The sequence below is a fragment of the Sinocyclocheilus anshuiensis genome, unplaced genomic scaffold (assembly GCF_001515605.1).
Source record: "Sinocyclocheilus anshuiensis isolate Anshui unplaced genomic scaffold, SAMN03320099.WGS_v1.1 scaffold3508, whole genome shotgun sequence".
Classification (NCBI taxonomy): domain Eukaryota; kingdom Metazoa; phylum Chordata; class Actinopteri; order Cypriniformes; family Cyprinidae; genus Sinocyclocheilus; species Sinocyclocheilus anshuiensis.
The window spans coordinates 15,864-37,685 of NW_015549796.1; the positions used below are offsets into that span (position 1 = coordinate 15,864).

The window sequence follows — 21,822 nt, forward strand, 5'->3', positions numbered from 1 at the left end:
TCTCCCTTCCAATACCCCACCGGGATGACTATGATTTTCTAAAAAAAAAAAGAGATCTTGGCTCAGGTAGGACTCTCACCGGTGCTGCTCAAAAGGTCCATGACTGGGTGTATGATGCACGGGTACCCATCCGCATGCAAGCAGCTCAACTGACCCGACTGGTGAAGCTTTGGTTGTTGACAGATGATGTCTCGGTGACAGGGGTAGTCGAAAAGGTCACGGTCGATAGACTGCTACGCTCCCTACCTCGCCCACACCGACGTACTGCTGGATTACAAAATCCACAAACGCTAGCAGAGCTGGTGGAGGCAGTGGAGCTGTCTGAAGCTGCGGTGGCAAGGGAATCGGGAGAGAGAGCTACTTCATTTCTCCGGAGGGGTACCGGGGAGCGGCGAGGGGTGAGTGGGGCCCATAAGTCGGTGAGCCTGGGGAGCCCTGCGCGAGCGCCAGGCCAGGATGAGCCCATGCCGACGGACCCAAATCCCCCGGAAACCCAAGCCTGGATGACAGGGTGCATTTTGCACCATGACCTGCCGGTCCAAGCCCCAGAGGAGGAAGTCCGGGTGAACGGACGTCGAGTTCGGGCCATTTTGGACACAGGCAGCAGTGTCAGCCTCATCCAACCCCAGCTTCTTGCAAAAGCCTGGCCGGGCCCTTCTCCCAATCACCTGTGTTCATGGTGACACAAGGTATGTGCCGGCCCAAACAGTTTCCATTTCTGCCTCCCCAGGAACCTGGATGGTCGAGGTTGGGGTTTTGATGGACCTGCCGGTACCCGCCCTGCTGGGACGGGATTGGCCAGGATTGGAGCAACTTTTACGACAACCTGACACCCCGGTACGCCGGAAGGGGGGCCCCCGCCCTCAGAAACCGAGAGCTCGCCAGGCGTACCTCGCATCAGAGAGTGAGAGAGCGGGTGATTGTTCTCAACCTAACCTTGAAGTCTTCTCTGATCTTTTCCAGCAAGTTTCACAGAGTGGGACCTTGGGAAGAGAACAACGAGAGGATGATCGCTTGAAACACTGCTGGTCCCAGGTTAGAGTGGTCAATGGCAGTGAACACCAGCCACCCCCACACCCCACTCCTCACTTCATTGTAAAAAATGACTTCTTGTACTGTGTAGCAGAAAGGCGGGGGGAACTAAAGGAACTGCTGGTACTGCCCAGGAGCAAAACGGAGATGATCCTTCACCTGGCACACTCCCATCCACTTGCCGGACACCTCGCAGCAGAGAACACTTTGCAGCGGATATGAGATCGCTTCCACTGGCCTGGGATGAATTCTGAAGTGCGGCGGTTCTGCCAAGCCTGTGCAATATGCCAACGTACTGCACCCCAGAAACCTGCCCCTGCCCCCCTGATTCCACTACCGGTAATAGAGGTGCCATTCTCACGCATTTGGATGGACATCGTGGGGCCCCTGCCGAAGTCTGCACGGGGCCACGAATACATTCTGGTCCTGGTGGATTATGCCACCCGCTATCCTGAGGCCATTCCACTTCGACGAGCCACTGCCGCAACCATTGCCCAGGAATTGTTTGCCCTTTGCACCCGGGTAGGGATTCCTTCTGAAATTCTTACAGATCAGGGCACCCCCTTCGTTTCCCGGATGATGGCCGACCTGTGTAAGTTGTTGTGAGTTAAACATCTCCGTGCCTCAGTGTACCACCCCCAGACGGATGGCCTGGTTGAACGCTTTAATAAAACCCTCAAGCAAATGTTAAAACGGGTAGTGACTGAGGATGGACGTGATTGGGACAGAATGATCCCCTGTGTGCTCTTTGGGATACGAGAAGTGCCCCAAGCTTCCACCGGCTTTACCCCATTTGAACTGCTGTTTGGACGACAACCCCGCGGGTTGCTGGACATTGCCAAGGAGGCCTGGGAACAACAAACCTCCCCACATCGTACTGTAGTTGAGCATGTCAAAGAGATGAAAGAAAGAATTGAACGGGTAATGTCTCTGGTTAGAGAGCACCTATTTGAATCCCAACGCATCCAGCAGCGACTCTACGATCGGCCAGTGCAGCCCCGGGAGTTCCTCCCTGGCGACCAAGTCTTGGTCTTAGTACCCAATGTCGCCTGTAAATTCCTTGCCTCCTGGCAGGGCCCATACCCCGTCGTTGAAAGAGTCGGACCCGTAAATTACAGGCTTCGCCAACCTGGGAGACGAAAAGGTGAACAAATATATCATATTAACCTTTTAAAGCAGTGGGTTCCGGAACGGCCGGCGGTGACCTTGATGGCAGACAAAGATGACCCAGTGGTAGACCTGAATCCACAGCTCGGCCCACACCAAAAGAAAGAACTGGAAGCTTTGGTCCGAAGCTTCCGTGATGTATTTTCCAATTTCCTGGGCGCACTCGCACCCTGTCCCATGACATCCAGACCCCCCCCCGGCATCACAGTCCGGCAGCGGCCCTATAGAATCCCAGAATCTCGGCGGCAAGCCATTGAAGAGGAGGTGAACAAAATGCTTCAATTGGGAGTCATCGAACCTTCCTCCAGCCCATGGTCTAGCCCGATTGAGCTAGTCCCTAAGCCTGATGGCAACTTCCGCTTCTGCAACGAGTTTCGTAAACTAAATGAAGTGTCGAAGTTTGACAGCTACCCCATGCCTCGAGTAGACAAGCTCATTGAACGTCTGGGTAGGGCCCGGTATATATCCACACTGGACTTAACAAAAGGTTACTGGCAAGTACCCCTCTCCCCTTCGGCAAAAGAGAAAACCACCTTCAGTACTCCCTCAGGACACTGGCATTACCGGGTTCTACCTTTCGTCATGCATGGGGCACCAGCCACTTTCCAAAGGCTGATGGATCGAGTGCTCCGACCACATCAGACCTATGCAGCTGCTTACCTGGATGATGTGGTCGTCCACTCTGAAAGCTGGGAGGATCATTTACTTCGCCTGAGGGGAGTGCTTACGGCCCTCTGTCAGGCTGGACTAACGGCTAACCCTCAGAAATGCCTTCTGGGACTTTCAGAGGCACGGTACCTGGGTTATCGAATCGGAAGGGGACTGATTGAACCGCAAGAGGGAAAAGTAAAGGCCATCAGGGAGGATCCCCAACCCACTACAAAGAAACAGGTACGGGCCTTCCTAGGTTTAGCTGGATATTATCGATGTTTTATTCCGGATTTCTCGTCTCTGGCTTGCCCCCTCACAGACCTGACGAAGAAGGGCCAACCGGACAAAGTACAGTGGAATGCTACAACCGAAAGAGCTTTCGAAAGACTGCAAACAGCGCTGACTACAACACCAGTGCTACATGTCCCGGGCTTCTCCCTGCCTTTCATACTCCAAACAGATGCCTCTGACACAGGCCTAGGAGCTGTACTGTCTCAAGTGGTCCAGGGGGAAGAACATCCGGTAACCTTCATCAGCCGTAAACTTAAACCAGCTGAAACACGGTATGCGGCGGTTGAGAAGGAGGCCCTGGCCATAAAATGGGCTGTCGAGGACCTCCGGTACTATCTTCTAGGTCGTTCCTTCACCCTAGTGACAGATCATGCCCCTCTACAGTGGATGGCAAGGGCAAAGGACAGCAATGCTAGAATCACCAGATGGTTCCTGGCTCTTCAAGATTTCCACTTCGTGGTCAAACACAGAGCCGGTTCCACGAATGGCAATGCTGATGGACTCTCCAGGATGTTCTCTGGCTGGTCAGGTCTGGTAAGGGTTTTTCCCACCCCCCCTTCCCATGTACTAAAAACCTCATCTGCTCACAGGAGGCCTACCTGCAGGCAAGGGGGTGGGGGGGGGATGTGACGAGATAGTGCTTGCTCCCCACTCGTCACCCCTGGCAACGCTAATTATGGAGGACACATGGCGATCATCTCACGTGGAGGATTGTAATACCAAAAGCGCGATCGACGCGTGGGCGTGGTCACATTAGAGATAATGAGGGCGACGGGCAAGACTTGACATCGCGTTGGTTTCATACTTATTACTTTGTCACATAATATTTGTTTTCGTCATGACTTACTTCGTATAAAAGTAGACCTGTCAAGCTTTCTATAGATATATCTCTCATGTGTGTGTGTCAAATAGTCGCTGAGTTTCAGTTCATTTTAGTGACGCGGTTCAAACAGATATGTGCGGAGAATGAGATGGCTAAAATCACACCCTGTTTATTTTCTTTATTTTGCAAAAGCACAATGTTTTGTTGATATTGTGAGTGTACACAAATAAAAGTAGACCCTTTACAGATTTAAATGCTGTATTACTCTTATATGTATGGTCAAGTATGAAGGAGCATTTTAGTTATTTTCGCTGTCATCATTCAAATCTGCAAAAAGTTCCGCTGGCGGAACTATCGACCCCAGGGGGTTAAGGAGGGTAGGAATCTTCACGTCTAATGGACAAATAAATCTTCTGAAACTGCTGCGCAGATCATGTGGCAATTTACTCAGAAGTGTGGACACATGCGAGCCACATCTTAATTCCACCATGCCAGGTTTACCTAGTTGTCTCAGCATTCCCACCAAAGATCTCACCCTCAGAGCATACATTCGAAAAGTTTTAATATCGCCAGTGATGATGCTGGGCCCATCCATCAATTCCACTATGCGCTGCAACGCTAACTGATGTGGCTGGCCATACTGTTGATTGAGGGCATCCATAGTGTTGGTAAAAGGATGACGTGAACTGCTGTAAGATTCAGCAATTAACTGAGCCTCTTCAACCTTGAGATGTTCTAGCAGGATATGAAACTTAAAGCGTTCTGTAACATCAGCTGGAAGAATGTTTTCTAAAGCAATCTTAAGCCAGGCGAACTCTGTGGGGTTTGGGTGAATCAGGTCAGGAATTGTAGGAGTAGGGCCACGATATACTCTTTCCTGGTCAGTAGGTGGACTTGGGAAGTGGTGGTGCCATTTCTTGCTCCTAGAAGACAAGTTGTGCCGTGGTCTGGAAGAATATCGTGTATAACTTCCTACAATCTTGAGAACCTTGACCAAGATGGCGGCGCGTACTCATCGCGAGGCTCAGCGTCTCTCCAGTTTTTGCAATTTTGTGGTATTTTTCCTGCTCATCTTGGGCCTGTTCGCACTGAACAGCTTTGCTTTAATATCTTACACCCGACAGGAGCTTTTGGATATTGGTGTGCACTTTTCCAACAGTTTTATCACCAATCCTCGACTCATCCCTGAGATCTCCAGACCACCCGAGGCTACGCACTCTACCCGGCCGGGCGGAAGTGCTCGCAGGCGGCGTCGTGATCGTAACCAACGGCTAATCCTGCAAGTGTGTAGGCAGAGATGATCGTCTCCTGGGCCGCTCAACAGGAACATTGGATGGCTGCATCTCCATAACTGTGGAAAACTCTAACTCCGGCTTGAAGGACCATATAGAAAACTGGTAAAGCTAAACCAGTTGGGGTTGCCAGTGGGGGGACTAGTTCACCACAGATGTCCGGTCAGAGACATAAAGATGCAGTTTAAAGTTCTTGATGCTTTTATTTTCTCCACAACCATTCCATGAATGTCCAATCAGTGTTGAGCACCCCATCTCTCAACGAGAGAGGGGGCTCGCCCAGCATTATCGTTAGAAATCAGAGGTAAGAGTACTGCAAGCTAGCTGAGGGAACACAGACCCATCTCTCAACGAGAGAGGGGACTCGCCCAGCATGATCGTTAGAAATCAGAGGTAAGAGTACTGCAAGCTAGCCAAAAACTCAGCGCATTAGAGAGGCGGATTTTGGAAGGGCCTAGTTCACCTGATGCTACTGGTTCCAGGTGCTCTGGGAAAAACAGAGAACTCAACTCTCACGTGAGAGGAGAACTCCGAATTCAGAAAGAATAGCGTTCTCCCGGCGCCTATTTATACTATAGTCGCACCGGGTGTTGTTGGTGTTTTTTCAATGTATGCTTCAGACACGGGTCACGATGAGGCGTTCCCCATAGCGACCCCTAGAGGATGCAGTTCGAAGTTCCCTTGAAAGGGAACTTTTCAAACCATCATCCGGGTTAAGGCTAGATGGCATACAGCAAAAACTACTGGGCATGCGCACATCAATATAGCGTCATTTTTCTCACACTGTAGAACAATAATTACTATTTTTGCATTATTGTAAGGGGTAGGTTTAGGGTTTGGTTGGGGTAGGTGTAGCTGTTAATAAAACACAATCTAATAGGTAGAAAATTCAATTTATTGTTAGCTTCCGGTTTTATCCCTTCTAGCCACAACCCATCCTCTGCTTCGTGATGTTTTGTTAGATTTGGTGGAGAAGCCAAGTCTGACCACCAGATGTCGCTAATGCGCACTGTGTTAAAAGCTTCGAGTAATGAACTGTTTTTCAGCACAATTTCATGAAAGCCTCAAACTGTTCAGAAAGCCTCGGTTTCCCATCACTAGCTAAAAATAGCTGGAAGGGAATGAGACTGGAAGCAAGACCCATACAATTTACAAATGGCCACCCATTTTTATTGGATAAATAAGGTGGATAGGATGTCCAGAATAATCAAATATCTCAATTAATATTAACCAATATTTGTGATTAGTTACTAATTAGAAACACATCTGAAATTGAATGATCACTTGAAAATTAGAGTCAGATTAAACACGAAGCTACAATAAAATTTAAACTCAATCCTAACAAATTAAGTGAACTTTGCAGAAGCGCAAGTAAAAGATATGTCATAGTTATACTATAATGTTACTCTTAATTTAACATTATCACCTATTTAGTACTATAAACTAGTTCAGCATCACAATCAGGAATCATGTGGGTAGAGTGCATTTAAATTGATGTTTTAGTTTCTGGCAAGTTAAAATCTCTATAGCACTGATCCTGGTGTATAGAAAAATTAGTGCTCATATAAACACACACACAAACACGCTCTCACCCTAAAGCTTAAACACAGTCTCAGATCATTCATGTTCTTCACTCTCTGCAGGCTGTGTAACTGCGGTATTGGAGAGGAAGTTTGTGCTGCTCTGATTTCAGCTCTGAGATCAAACTCCTCACACCTGACAGAACTGTATCTGATTGATAATAAACCAGGAGATTCAGGAGTGAAGCTGCTCTCTGCTCTACTGGAGGATGCACACTGTAAACTGAAGAAACTATAGTAAGTTATTGAGTCAATGCTTTCATTTATTATCTTGTATTAAAGCAGATCTTAGTGTATTTTATCTTTCTCTTTATTGTACAGTATTTGACAGTGGAAACTCCACAAACTTAAAACAAGTGAATCAAAACAACACGTCCTGAACAAGACTGTCACCTGGACAAATGCTGATACTGATCCAGCAGATTCATATGTGAAGGATTTTTGTTATTAATTTTCAATCAGTGGAGACTTTAATTTACTAATGGACCCACTTCTTGATCATAGTGACTCAAAAGTATATAATACACCTAAAACAAAACTGACATTACTTAAGATGTGCCCATATATAGGCCTCATAGACATTTGGAGAGTCTTGAATCCACAAGGGAGGGATTATACCTTTTTTTCAAATGCACATTACATTTTTTCTAGAATTTATTTTTGTTTTCCTTTTATCAAGACTTATCCCCTCAGTTATCACATAAAACATTGGGAATATGTTAGATTCAGATCATGCCTGGGTGTGTTTGCAGTGGAGTCCTTATATTGAGAGGAAAAACTCATATAGATTTTCCTTAATACATCCCTCTTACAAAATCCAGGATTTCAACAAATGTTTAAAACAGAAATGAATGATTACATAGAAACTCAGTGGTCATCTGTATCCTCAGTGGGAGTGGCATGAGACGCTCTTAAGACAGTTATTAGAGGATGCATCAATCTATTTGCTTCACAAAAAGCTTAAAGGGGAACTATTATGCAAAAATAACTGTTGTAAGGTGTTTGAACACAGTTGTGTGAAAACGAGTGGTTTCAGATTCTCCCTCTTTACACGTCACTGAAGAAAAAAATCCCACCCATTTGTGACGCTCTCTGCCCTATTAGCATAGACACAGGCCTGAGTGAGAAGCAGCAGTCCGACATTACTGTTTTCTTGCTGTAGCGTTAGCTGCTGGAGATAAACAATGTCAGTGCTAAAGAGGCATTACAAGCGTTGTGTTTTGGGATGCACCACCAAACATAGGAGTATCCATAGACTCCCTCCATCTGAGCTCCTGTGGTTAAATTTCATTTTCGAAGGAAATATCCCGGAAAAAATCGGAAAAGTCCCCTATATGTTTAGGGATCAATACCAATGCATTGTGCATGAACGTCAGCGCGACAAAGTAAAAATAATGCGTTTGTTTTCCAAATTGCCTTTCTGAAAGAGCTTCTTGGCATTCTGTAAGGCTAATGTTGCCAAAGCTATGCCTGTTTTCACTGATGCTGCCTTCACATGCTCCCAGAATGATCGTAAATAGGCATGTGGTAGTTAAAAATTGCATATGAAAGCAATGTGAAGTCGACCGCTTGAATTAGTCAAGCTCATAATCACACGTGGGACTTAAAAATTTTGTGATAGCAGCTAAGGCACAATGAGACCAGCTGTCGTTTCTTTTTTTATCGCGCCGTGCGCCTCGTCTGTGTAATTCATAAACGATAATTTATTATGCAAAGTAGAATCAGATGACTGACTTTTAAACCGAGTATGTTTTCTATAAAGATAACAGGCTTAAACTAATAGTGGAACGTTTATTTGCAAAGGCTAGCACCGGTATAATGCACCGGTATTAAAGGGGGCCGGGAGCAGCAGCTCATTTGCATTTAAAGGGACACACACAAAAACAGAGTGTTTTGGCTCATACCCTAAAAGTGGCAGTTTTAAAAAGCTATAACAATTATCTGTGGGGTATTTTGAGCTAAAACTTCACATGCACACATCTTGTAAATCTTGTAAAAAGGGGCATAATAGGTCCCCTTTAAAGAACAAGACTTTTGGAGTTGAAAAGCAACATTAAAAGGGCTGAAACAAAGATGAAACGTCATATGATATATAGTGGTTTTAGGGATTAAGCTCAACTAAAATATAGATATAATACCATTCTGTCTCAAAAGATTGAGTTTCTGCTGTTTAGATCAAGACAGACTTATTTTGAGTCAGGGGATAAGGCAGGGAAACTCCTAGCTAACTACATTAAGCACAATGAGTGCTCTCCCATTATCCCAGCTGTCAGAGTTTGCAGGGGACAGATATAAATACAGCTACATATATAAACAAGACATTTAAATAATTATACATAGATTGTTACAAATAAATCTCATTATCAACTGATGAGGATATTAGTACTTTCCTGAAGATGCAAGCGACTGTAAAAGCTACCATCCAATATCTTTGATTCAAGAGATACAGTATGACATTTTTGTCAAAGATCCTTGCTAATCGCTTAAACAAAGTTATACCATCACGTATACATATGGACCAAGTAGGCTTCATTAGTGGGCAAAGTTATTCTGATAATATTCGACGGTTTATTGATATTTGGTGGTAAGTAATGGAGCAACAGACCCTAATCACAGTCATCTCATTAAATGCTGAGAAGGCTTTCGACATGGTGGAGTGGAAGTACCCTTTACCAGTTTTGGGGACTAGTTTGGGATGGATTTGTTAATGGGGTAAAATGTTGATTCTGTACAGAGTTACTGTATTTTATTCTGAAATTTGCCTGAGAATCAATAAAACTGTTAATCACTAAAAACAGCATTTATTTCAAATAGAAAGTTTTGTAACCATGTAAACGTGTTTCCTGTCAATTTTAATCTGTCCTTTTGAATAAAAGTGTTTGTCTTTAAAAAAAAAACAAATTTTGGGATATAGTCACAATTGGTGTTATACATTATTATTATAAAATATTGTCAGTGATTTATTTCAATATTTTTTATTTTATTTTATTTACAAGTGAAAATGTAATCATTCTTGATTTTTTGAGCAATGGTGCCAACTGTCCATTTGCGCCACCTGGTGGTGAATTCGCGGGTTGTATTTGCAGCGGTAATAGACATTTTGGTTCATCACCTGCTGTAGATGTATTATCTCCATGGATGGACAGTATTTCATATACATGTATTTAAAATATGTATTCGAAATACAAAATACTATGTATTTACTATGTAATCAATTTATTTTGCATTTAAATACATTTAAGATCAGTATTTTTGTACTTTCAAAAAAACATTGAATGCTTTGTGCCAGTCAACCTCTTTATCAGGGTGCTGATTTTGTGCATCAGATAGTTCAGACAGGACCTCTCTCTCCAACCCAATATTTATGCATGAGCTGCAGCTCCACAACTCCATTCAGCAATAGGTGAGCGACTTTCCTGGAATAAGATGGTGAGGGTTTCATGGTCAATTCTACTTGTCGATTAAAGTTAAAATAGTGCATCGTTCAGATTTGCCTTCAGTTAACCTGAAAGAATAAAAGAGCACTGGCAAGGGGAAAAATAGCACTATAGCCAATCAGTCTTGATAGTTAATCCCGCTGGTTTGTGTTCATACTGGTTTTTTTCTGGTTCTGAACCACGTGACGTCCAGATAGATTTCAGCCTAATAGAGATACCTGCACTGGATAATCAATTTCACATGCATTTTGTATATTTTCAAAATACAAAATACTGTATTTGTATTTATATACATTTTTCCACACAGTATTTTTTATTTTAATTTCAAATGCATTTTCATGTATTTATGCCTTTCTCTGACTGTATTAAAATAAACTTGTTTCAGGTAATTAATTTGGATTTTGTTGTTTTTCAGTCTGTGTTATATTGTAAATAGTATTAGTAGCAGATGAAAATCTGTAAAGAGTAATCAGCAGCCTTTTTATTACACTTATATCCTGGTTTTCATAGGTTTTATTTATATAACTTTTTTAAATAGTTACGTTTTTAACTCATAGCCAGATTATTACTACTTCATTTGCTTCTCACATTACTAAAGAAAACAATTAAATTCTTGACACTGTTAAAATATTCCACTCGTATCCTGTAGAGGAGCAAGTGATGAGGAAGTTGACAGAGAGCGGTATGTTTGATTTGTCACAGAGAGCTGCCTTTATGTATTCAGTTAAACAACACTCAGAGTACACCTGTGAAGGAAACACATTCAGAGGTTATTATTTTAAATATAAAAAAAATGAAATTCAGTATTAAGAGAATATTTTAAACACTTTATGGTTTGTTTTGGACACTTAAACTCCTCTTTGTCAGGTGACACATTAAAGTGAAACTATTACAGCAGGATCTATTTTGTCATATGAGGAAGTAAACTACATTAACAGAGAAAAACACAGTGAGTATCACAATTTCACAATCATCTTTGATAGCCAAAATCAATCCTGACTGGTTTAAAGTGAAGTACAACAATAAGCAGTATCAGATATTTTGAAAGTAGTTAAATTACATTTATAAAGAAAACACAGAGTCTGTAAATCATCAGGTTCCACCTTTACTTTAATTTTAACTCAGTGCTTGTCTGAATCTGCTGTTTGTGAATAATTTGATTCTGTGTAAATAATATCGGGATTAAATTGTTTTTCATGTGTGCAGGTCATTGCTGTGGACTGACTGTTGAGAGGTGGATTTGAGAAAATTAATTGCTGAGATGATTCATAACTCACTCTGTGCAACATCTGTATCTGCTTTTAGATGAAACCATGGCCTTTAGAATGAATCTCTCTGAAGAACGTGACATAAAGACAGTCAAGAGGTGAGAAAACTTGAAATGTTTCACATTTTTAATGCTCAGAACAAATAAATGCATACTACAATAGCATTTTCATTCATAGTCTGATTCAGCATTTTGAATCAGATTTACCTGAACACATCGATGTGTCTGTGAGGAAAAACCCACCAGTGGATCTTTCAGATCTCTGCAGAGAGGAAGATTCTTCTGTTGAGTGCAGGTGAGATATTATGAGTGTCATATATACTGTAGGTGTGGTGTGTTATGGACATTTTCACCAGGCGTCCCTGTTGCTGCTGGATGTCTTTATCTATATGTGTGTATTGGTCTATTTTATTATATAATGCATGAATGAAAAGAGTACATGGGGCAGATTCCTTTTATTCATAGAAAAATAATACTTGAATCTTTTAACTCTCAAGTAGCAACAGACTCCTCAAGTGAAAGATGAACAGTAAAGGTAGGTTAAAACAGTAAAGGTGTTTCTGTCAGAGCAGAGTGATATTTTCAGAAACAGTTTGTATTGCTGTTATATTTTAGTTTGTGGCAGAATGAATCTCCTGAAACCAGCTGTGTGTCCATGAAGAGTGACCAGTCAATGGTTCCTCCAATTGAATTCAGTTTGGGAGACACATCTGCTGATCTGAGGTGTTGTTTAGTTTACAGTACAAGAAATATAAATGATATTCATACATTTACTGGTGTATATTAAATACATTAATACATATTTACAAAAATGTTCAATATTTGTTTAATTACAGTCAAAAACATAAAGGACCGGAATCACATACAGCAAAGAAGAAATTGGACTCCATTTTCAAGGTTGGTTTTGAGTGTGTGTGTGTGTGTGTGTGTGTGTGTGTGTGTTTTATATAACTTTTTTAAATAGTTACGTTTTTAACTCATAGCCAGATTATTACTACTTCATTTGCTTCTCACATTACTAAAGAAAACAATTAAATTCTTGACACTGTTAAAATATTCCACTCGTATCCTGTAGAGGAGCAAGTGATGAGGAAGTTGACAGAGAGCGGTATGTTTGATTTGTCACAGAGAGCTGCCTTTATGTATTCAGTTAAACAACACTCAGAGTACACCTGTGAAGGAAACACATTCAGAGGTTATTATTTTAAATATAAAAAAAATGAAATTCAGTATTAAGAGAATATTTTAAACACTTTATGGTTTGTTTTGGACACTTAAACTCCTCTTTGTCAGGTGACACATTAAAGTGAAACTATTACAGCAGGATCTATTTTGTCATATGAGGAAGTAAACTACATTAACAGAGAAAAACACAGTGAGTATCACAATTTCACAATCATCTTTGATAGCCAAAATCAATCCTGACTGGTTTAAAGTGAAGTACAACAATAAGCAGTATCAGATATTTTGAAAGTAGTTAAATTACATTTATAAAGAAAACACAGAGTCTGTAAATCATCAGGTTCCACCTTTACTTTAATTTTAACTCAGTGCTTGTCTGAATCTGCTGTTTGTGAATAATTTGATTCTGTGTAAATAATATCGGGATTAAATTGTTTTTCATGTGTGCAGGTCATTGCTGTGGACTGACTGTTGAGAGGTGGATTTGAGAAAATTAATTGCTGAGATGATTCATAACTCACTCTGTGCAACATCTGTATCTGCTTTTAGATGAAACCATGGCCTTTAGAATGAATCTCTCTGAAGAACGTGACATAAAGACAGTCAAGAGGTGAGAAAACTTGAAATGTTTCACATTTTTAATGCTCAGAACAAATAAATGCATACTACAATAGCATTTTCATTCATAGTCTGATTCAGCATTTTGAATCAGATTTACCTGAACACATCGATGTGTCTGTGAGGAAAAACCCACCAGTGGATCTTTCAGATCTCTGCAGAGAGGAAGATTCTTCTGTTGAGTGCAGGTGAGATATTATGAGTGTCATATATACTGTAGGTGTGGTGTGTTATGGACATTTTCACCAGGCGTCCCTGTTGCTGCTGGATGTCTTTATCTATATGTGTGTATTGGTCTATTTTATTATATAATGCATGAATGAAAAGAGTACATGGGGCAGATTCCTTTTATTCATAGAAAAATAATACTTGAATCTTTTAACTCTCAAGTAGCAACAGACTCCTCAAGTGAAAGATGAACAGTAAAGGTAGGTTAAAACAGTAAAGGTGTTTCTGTCAGAGCAGAGTGAGATTTTCAGAAACAGTTTGTATTGCTGTTATATTTTAGTTTGTGGCAGAATGAATCTCCTGAAACCAGCTGTGTGTCCATGAAGAGTGACCAGTCAATGGTTCCTCCAATTGAATTCAGTTTGGGAGACACATCTGCTGATCTGAGGTGTTGTTTAGTTTACAGTACAAGAAATATAAATGATATTCATACATTTACTGGTGTATATTAAATACATTAATACATATTTACAAAAATGTTCAATATTTGTTTAATTACAGTCAAAAACATAAAGGACCGGAATCACATACAGCAAAGAAGAAATTGGACTCCATTTTCAAGGTTGGTTTTGAGTGTGTGTGTGTGTGTGTGTGTGTGTGTGTGTGTCTGCTGTTTGTGAATAATTTGATTCTGGGTAAATAATGTCAGGATGAAATTGTTTTTCATGTGTGCAGGTCATTGCTGTGGACTGACTGTTGAGAGGTGGATTTGAGAAAATTAATTGCTGAGATGATTCATAACTCACTCTGTGCAACATCTGTATCTGCTTTTAGATGAAACCATTGCCTCCAGAATGAATCTCTCTGAAGAACATGACACAAAGATAAAGACAGTCAAGAGGTGAGAAAACTTGAAATGTTTCACATTTTTAATGCTCAGAACCAATAAATGCATACTACAATAGCATTTTCATTCATAGTCTGATTCAGCATTTTGAATCAGATTTACCTGAACACATCGATGTGTCTGTGAGGAAAAACCCACCAGTGGATCTTTCAGATCTCTGCAGAGAGGAAGATTCTTCTGTTGAGTGCAGGTGAGATATTATGAGTGTCATATATACTGTAGGTGTGGTGTGTTATGGACATTTTCACCAGGCGTCCCTGTTGCTGCTGGATGTCTTTATCTATATGTGTGTATTGGTCTATTTTATTATATAATGCATGAATGAAAAGAGTACATGGGGCAGATTCCTTTTATTCATAGAAAAATAATACTTGAATCTTTTAACTCTCAAGTAGCAACAGACTCCTCAAGTGAAAGATGAACAGTAAAGGTAGGTTAAAACAGTAAAGGTGTTTCTGTCAGAGCAGTGTGAGATTTTCAGAAACAGTTTGTATTGCTGTTATATTTTAGTTTGTGGCAGAATGAATCTCCTGAAACCAGCTGTGTGTCCATGAAGAGTGACCAGTCAATGGTTCCTCCAATTGAATTCAGTTTGGGAGACACATCTGCTGATCTGAGGTGTTGTTTAGTTTACAGTACAAGAAATATAAATGATATTCATACATTTACTGGTGTATATTAAATACATTAATACATATTTACAAAAATGTTCAATATTTGTTTAATTACAGTCAAAAACATAAAGGACCGGAATCACATACAGCAAAGAAGAAATTGGACTCCATTTTCAAGGTTGGTTTTGAGTGTGTGTGTGTGTGTGTGTGTGTGTGTACTGGTATATATGGTTTATGAGGACACAAATGTGTATAATGGCATGGGTACTACAATGTAAACATGGTTCATAAAGACACGTCCTGTGTCCCCGTAAAACAAAAGGCTTAAAAAACATACAAAACAGTGTTTTATGAATTAAAAAAATTGTCTGTGTGTGTGTGTGTGTGTATGTGTATGTGTGTGTCCCAGCACAATAACCCTCTGGGTAAAAGTATTAAAAAATTGAGAAATCTGTGAAATCCTCTCTGTAATAGTCATATTTACTTTCCTACACACATGTAAGATAAATTGTAGGCCACTATAAAGCAGATCAATGTCCACTAAAGTAGAGAAGCTGAATCCATATATAACCTGAACACTGCACAAAGATAAACATCAATCTAGCAAACAATCAATCCAGTCAAACTCCCTCTTTTAACCTCAGTATCTGTAGACGCTGATGTTTGAGCATACAGTGGAAGTTTTTAGCAGGTGTGATATAATTCAGTGATGGTAAATATTATTCATGCCTTCACTCTTGTGTATTGATCCTTTGGTTCACCTTCTCTGTGACTGAATGGAGGTTTATTGTTTGAATATTTACTATGATTTCAGGAGCTTGAACACAAAATCATTTCTGAGTTAAAAAGCTTTAAGAGACTACTGAGTCCAGATTACCCAGAATGCTCTGAAAGAGACGATCATGATGATGAGGGTCATAGCAGAGTCAGAGAGGGGCTTCTGAAGATCACACTGCACATCCTGAGGAAGATGAACCAGACAGACCTCGCTAACACACTACAGACCAGTAAGAGCTCTGGATCAGCAGATTATAGCCTGTGTTTTTATTATCAACCTTCTGTCTTCAGTCACTAATTTTCCTGAATAACCTAATATCTAACATATCAAAGCTAAAAATAAATTTCTAAAATATTGCTCTGCCAATAACACCAATTATTTCCTTTGTTCAGAACTGATGCCTGTGTATCAACAAAAACTCAAATCCAGGTTACAGGATAAATATCAGAGAATCAGTGAAGGAATGTCCAATCATGGAGACTCAACACGTCTGAATGAGATCTACACAGAGCTCTACATCACAGAGGGAGGCAGTGGAGAGGTCAATAATGAGCATGAGGTGAGACAGATTGAGACAGTGTCCAGGAGACCAGAGACACAGGAGACACCAATCAACTGCAATGACATATTTAAACCCTCACCTGGACAAGACAAACACATCAGAACTGTGCTGAATAAAGGAGTCACTGGAATTGGAAAAACAGTCTCTGTGCAGAAGTTCATTCTGGACTGGGCTGAAGGAAAAGCAAATCAGGATGTTCATTTCATATTTCCACTTCCTTTCAGAGAGCTGAATCTGATACAGAAAAATCTCAGTCTTGTGGATCTTCTAAACCACCTTCACACAGAAACCAAAGAGTTTAATTCAGCAGATTATGATGACTACAAAGTCATGTTCATATTTGATGGTCTGGATGAGTGTCGACTGCGTCTAGATTTCCAAAACAATCTGAGCTTGTCTGATGTAACAGAATCAGCCTCAGTGGATGTGCTGCTGACCAACCTCATCAAGGGGAATCTACTTCCTTCTGCTCTCCTCTGGATCACCTCTCGACCAGCAGCAGCCAATCAGATCCCTCCTGAGTGTGTCCACCAGGTCACAGAGGTACGAGGATTCAACGACCCTCAGAAGGAGGAATATTTCAGGAAGAGAATAAATGATCCGAGTCTGGCTGATAGAATCGTCACACACATCCGATCATCAAGAAGTCTGTTCATCATGTGTCACATCCCAGTCTTCTGCTGGATTTCAGCCGCTGTTCTGGAGAGGATGATGGGTAAAGCAGAGAGTGCAGAGATTCCCAAGACTCTCACACAAATGTTCACACACTTCCTGATCTTTCAGACCAAACTGAAGACACAGAAGTATGATGGGAAATATGAAATCGATCCTGATCAGGCTAGAAAGACTATTATGTTTCTAGGAAAACTGGCTTTTGAACAGCTGGAAATAGGGAACCTGATCTTCTATGAGGAGGACCTGAAAGAGAGCGGCATTGATGTCAGAGAAGTGTCAGTGTACTCAGGAGTTTGTACCCAGATCTTCAGAGAGGAGTTTGGGCTGCAGCTGGGGAAGGTGTACAGCTTTGTTCATCTGAGTATTCAGGAGTTTCTTGCTGCTTTATTCAAGCTGCTGTCCTTTTCTGAACAAAACACAGGACTGATGAATGTGTTCAGGTCACCAGTGAGCAGTTTACTGAAGAGAGAAGTGGACAAGGCCTTACAGAGTGAGAACGGACACTGGGACCTTTTCCTCCGGTTCCTTCTAGGTCTCTCACTAGAGTCTAATCAGACTCTCTTACAAGGCTTCCTGAGAAAGACAGTAAGCAGCTCTGATATCAATCAGGAAACAGCTGAATACATCAAACAGAAGATCAGGAAGAATCCCTCTCCAGAGAAATCCATCAATCTGTTCCACTGTCTGAATGAACTGAATGATCGCTCACTAGAGAAGGAAGTTCAAACATACCTGAGCAGAACAGATTACAGTCGTCTCTCTGGAGTGAGACTATCTCCTGCTCAGTGGTCGGCTCTGGTGTTTGTGCTGTTGAACTCAGAAGAAGAGCTGGATGAGTTTAATCTGAGTAAATATGATCGTTCAGAAGAATGTCTCCTGAGGCTGCTGCCAGTGATCAAAGCATCTAGAAAGATTGAGTGAGTATTTTACAGTGTCTTTGTTTTATTGACTTTATTTTATACAGTAGGCCTGTGTTTCTTTACACTATTTCTGTATATTTTGAGGTCTTTCTTGTTTGACACACTCAGCTAAAATCACAGAGAGCTCTACTAATGAACTGATGAGTTAAATCAAGAGTGTTTAATAAGAGAGATTCATCCAAACTGTGCAAAGTTAAGGTGCCTCCAGGAACAGGGGTGTGACTCTGATATTAGAAATATTAGATTGGGATCATCATCAATCACTTAAAAATTGCATTCAGATTTGTTGGAATAAATGAAAATAATTCAAATTCTAATAATAAATAAGTATAATAATTCAATTTCATTCAATTAAATTATTAGACAAAATGTCTCTTAGTAAAACTGGGGAAAAAGTAAAAGATCTTTAGTCAATGCCACTCGAGGAACAACAGATGCATGTAATCATGTGACAGTCATTTATGGTGCTGCCATTTTACTTTTTTTTTCTCCAGAAAAAAATGTTTAAAAGAATATAAATATATTATCATGGATAAGGCTAGCTTGTATAATTTCATGACACTGTTTGTACATCAGATATACATGTGCAGAAATCTTCAATAACATTAACCATGTTTGATTTGACAACATTCAGTACTTTCCTGATTTAGCAAACTATTGTCTGGTTAATAAGACTGAGCCTCAAATAACAAGTCAACAAATCATCTGATGAATGTTGCAAAAATAATAATAATAATAAATAAATAAATAAACCTATGCAACACTAACAGTTTACACAACATCCCACAAATATGGACTCATTTTGGCATCAATTGAGGACTCCAGTTGGGCATTAATTGTAATCTTGACTAACTTGTAACCTTTATTAACAAGTGTTTGCACAGCACGAGTTGATCTTTGGTTGACCAATCAGCAGAAAGGTGTGTTTCATGTCCGCCTACATGTTTTTTTTTATTTTTATTTTTTTTATATAAAATGAAAAAGGTGTTGTTTTCTAATTTTTCTGCTTCCAATAATAAATCAGGAAAACAAATGATCACAATGTACACGATCTGTACCGCTCCACTATAAGCAGGCTAAGTACAAATTAAAATACAAAATCTTCTTCAGTACTTAAGGTTAAGACTCCAGTAGTTTGGAAATATTTATGGGAATATTTGGGTCCTGTTTGTTGAGTCAAATCTTAATTTCAGTTTGAGTCTGAAGTCTATTAAACTGGGACTTAACCAGGCACTCTCTGTGTCTGGTTTAATAATTGATATCTATAATATGTATTACATCTGTGTTTTTCAGCAATTATATTGGACACATTACGCACTAATAGCTCATTTTGAATTTTCTGTATATTTTCTGCAGTTTTTCCGGCTGTCGTATTACACAGAAAGGCTGGTCTGCTCTGATTTCAGCTCTGAGATCAAACCCCTCACACCTGAGAGAACTGAATCTGAGCCTTAATAAACCAGGAGATTCAGGAGTGAAGCTGCTCTCTGCTCTACTGGAGGATCCACACTGTAAACTGGAGAAACTACAGTGAGTCTCTTCACATCTCAGTAACTATAAGGTTTGGAGTAAAAAAGTAAAAACTCATATGTGTTTTCTGTAGAAGTGGTTTTGTTTGCTGCCCTCTCACCCTCAGTTCAGACCCTTTAAACCAGTGGTCGGCAACAGGCAGACTGCAGGCCAAAACTGGCTGTCAATGTGTGGTATGAAAAAATTAACAGTGAACCACTGAAACGTAAAAGTAGGCTACGTCAAATAATTATTACAATAAGTTAGGCTCCATTGTGTAACAAGCAAATTAAAATGATACACATTTATTATTCACAATATGGAAAGAGGAAATAAAACATAGTTTGTCTTCTTTTATTTCTTTAGTTATTTTTAAGAGGAAATAAAACATAGTTCATTAAGAGCATGACTCAAACATGCATTTAATGGGCTTATTCAAGTCCTCTTTTATTTTTTGAGTTAATTTTATCCATTCCGCATCTCCCACATGTGTGTTTTAGCAAGGCTGTCTGTGTTGCAAGTTGGTGAAGGAAGATACTTGCCAGGTTACGTATCACTACTCTTTATTAAAGGGGTGGTTCATTGCGATTTCACTTTTTTAACGTTAGTGTGTAATGTTGCTGTTTGAGCATAAACACTTTATTCCCCTCTTGTGTGTCGTCCAGTGGTAGATCGTTGTTCGCCAGTTCACCAACGCTCAGCCGTCCCATCTGGTCCTGTCAAGTCCGGTCTATTCGTGCCATTGTCGGCTCCCTGTCAGGTTTTTGTTGCTTCTTCCTTTGGTTTTGTTTTTCTATTTCTCCTTCCCCGTTTCCTAGGCCAGGCGTCTGCTTCCCCGCAGAAGTTTTTCTCGCCCCGCTCGGACGCCAGCTTTTCCCTGCCTCTGCCTCCCCTCTCCACCCTCTGATTCCTCGTGCGGCCGTGCCATTGAGCGCCCTCTGCCGGGTGTTTTTGCAAGGACTGTTTTTGCTCAGTATTTCTGTTGGACTATTTTCCTATTACCCTGGCTGTTTTTTTGTTCATTCAAGGAATTTCCCTTTTTGTTTGGACTTATTATAATAAACAGTTTTCCTGCTGAAGCCTGCATCTGTGTCCGTGTTGTGTGCCTGACAGGGATAGTTCACGCAAACATGAAAATTCTGTCATCACTTTACTTTTCTTCAAGTCATTTCAAAACATTATGACTTTCTTCTGTGGAAAATAAAAGAAGATATTTTAAGAAATGTTTTTGTCCGCACAATGGAAAGCAATGGTACCAAAACTTTGGTTGCCAACAATATTCAAAATATCATGTTTTGTGTTTCACAGAAGAATAAATCTCATATAGGTTAGGAACGACATGCAGGGAAGTAAATTATGACAATTTATATTTTTTGGGTGAATGATTCCTTTAAAAATCAAAATGTAAATGATCAAATACAATGATTATACTGAATGTGCCCCAAACAAATGTATGTTTGTATATACACTTATAGACCATTGAACAACAAAGTACAGAAGTGTGAGCCAAAATTAATTAAATTTGCAGTAATTGGCAGCAGCTTCACATATAAAGTACTGTACATATATATATTTTTTTGCTGCATGTAGAATTACAGTGTAGTAAAAATTGTCCTGTAAATTAAGAGTAAAATGCTGGCAGCACATTTGCCTGTAGTTTACTGTAATTATACAGTTCTTTAGCCACTTTACAGTGTTACTGTAATACACTAAATTAAACATACAGATAAATAATTACAAAAATCCCAGATTGACAATCTTTCTCCAATCCATGAATACACAGATTTAAATGTACTTAATAGCACCAAGTCTTGAACATTTTTTATCTGTTTGAAGAGTATTTATATAAGGGGAACAGCATACATAAATGCTACTTTTTCTGCTGTGAGGTATGCACCTCTCACACTTAGATTCATCTTTGAGCAATTGATGTTATGTATTTATTATTTCTGAATTGGATTCTTATTGTTTAATTATGTAGTTAGCATGATACATTCTTAACTGTCAAATAAAATATTACATCTGATTTATTCTGAGCTCTCCTGAACTCATTATGACTAGTAGATCATGTGGAGGCTGATGTTTCCTCAAATCTGTGTCCAGGACAGAACAGACTAAAGGCTCATGGATGAATGGAGCAGCAGGAACATCATCAGATACCTTTTGATTTCTGACTATCACTGACTTAGCACGTTGAGCTGAAGTGACCTAACAAACTACACGTTTTGTTCTGAGCAAGCAGTAGGCGAGCAACCTTATTCACCTTATTCTTCAACGCAGAAGTAAGCCTATGGGTGAGACCTCTAGTTCATTAGCCGCTATAGGGAAATAACCAGAAGAAATTACAAC

The 21,822-nt window shown here is 40.3% G+C and overlaps 1 protein-coding gene across 1 annotated transcript; it reads left to right on the forward strand.

Annotated features, from left to right (window-relative positions):
* The first annotated feature begins 12,410 nt into the window (after positions 1-12,410).
* LOC107660878 (protein NLRC3-like) lies at positions 12,411-20,380 on the forward strand. Its single transcript, XM_016450316.1, has 6 exons — positions 12,411-12,437; positions 15,844-16,036; positions 16,200-17,961; positions 19,321-19,494; positions 20,139-20,233; positions 20,292-20,380. Exons 2-6 carry the CDS (start codon positions 16,000-16,002, stop codon positions 20,378-20,380), a joined length of 2,157 nt encoding a protein of 718 aa, XP_016305802.1. The 5' UTR covers positions 12,411-12,437; positions 15,844-15,999.
* The last annotated feature ends 1,442 nt before the right edge of the window (positions 20,381-21,822 follow it).

Coding starts and splice junctions, on each gene's coding strand:
- LOC107660878 (XM_016450316.1), top strand. CDS start 16,000: ATGAACCAGACAGACCTCGCTAACACACTACAGACCA. Junction 16,037..16,199: donor CGCTAACACACTACAGACCA/GTAAGAGCTCTG, acceptor TCCTTTGTTCAG/AACTGATGCCTGTGTATCAA. Junction 17,962..19,320: donor AAAGCATCTAGAAAGATTGA/GTGAGTATTTTA, acceptor TATTTTCTGCAG/TTTTTCCGGCTGTCGTATTA.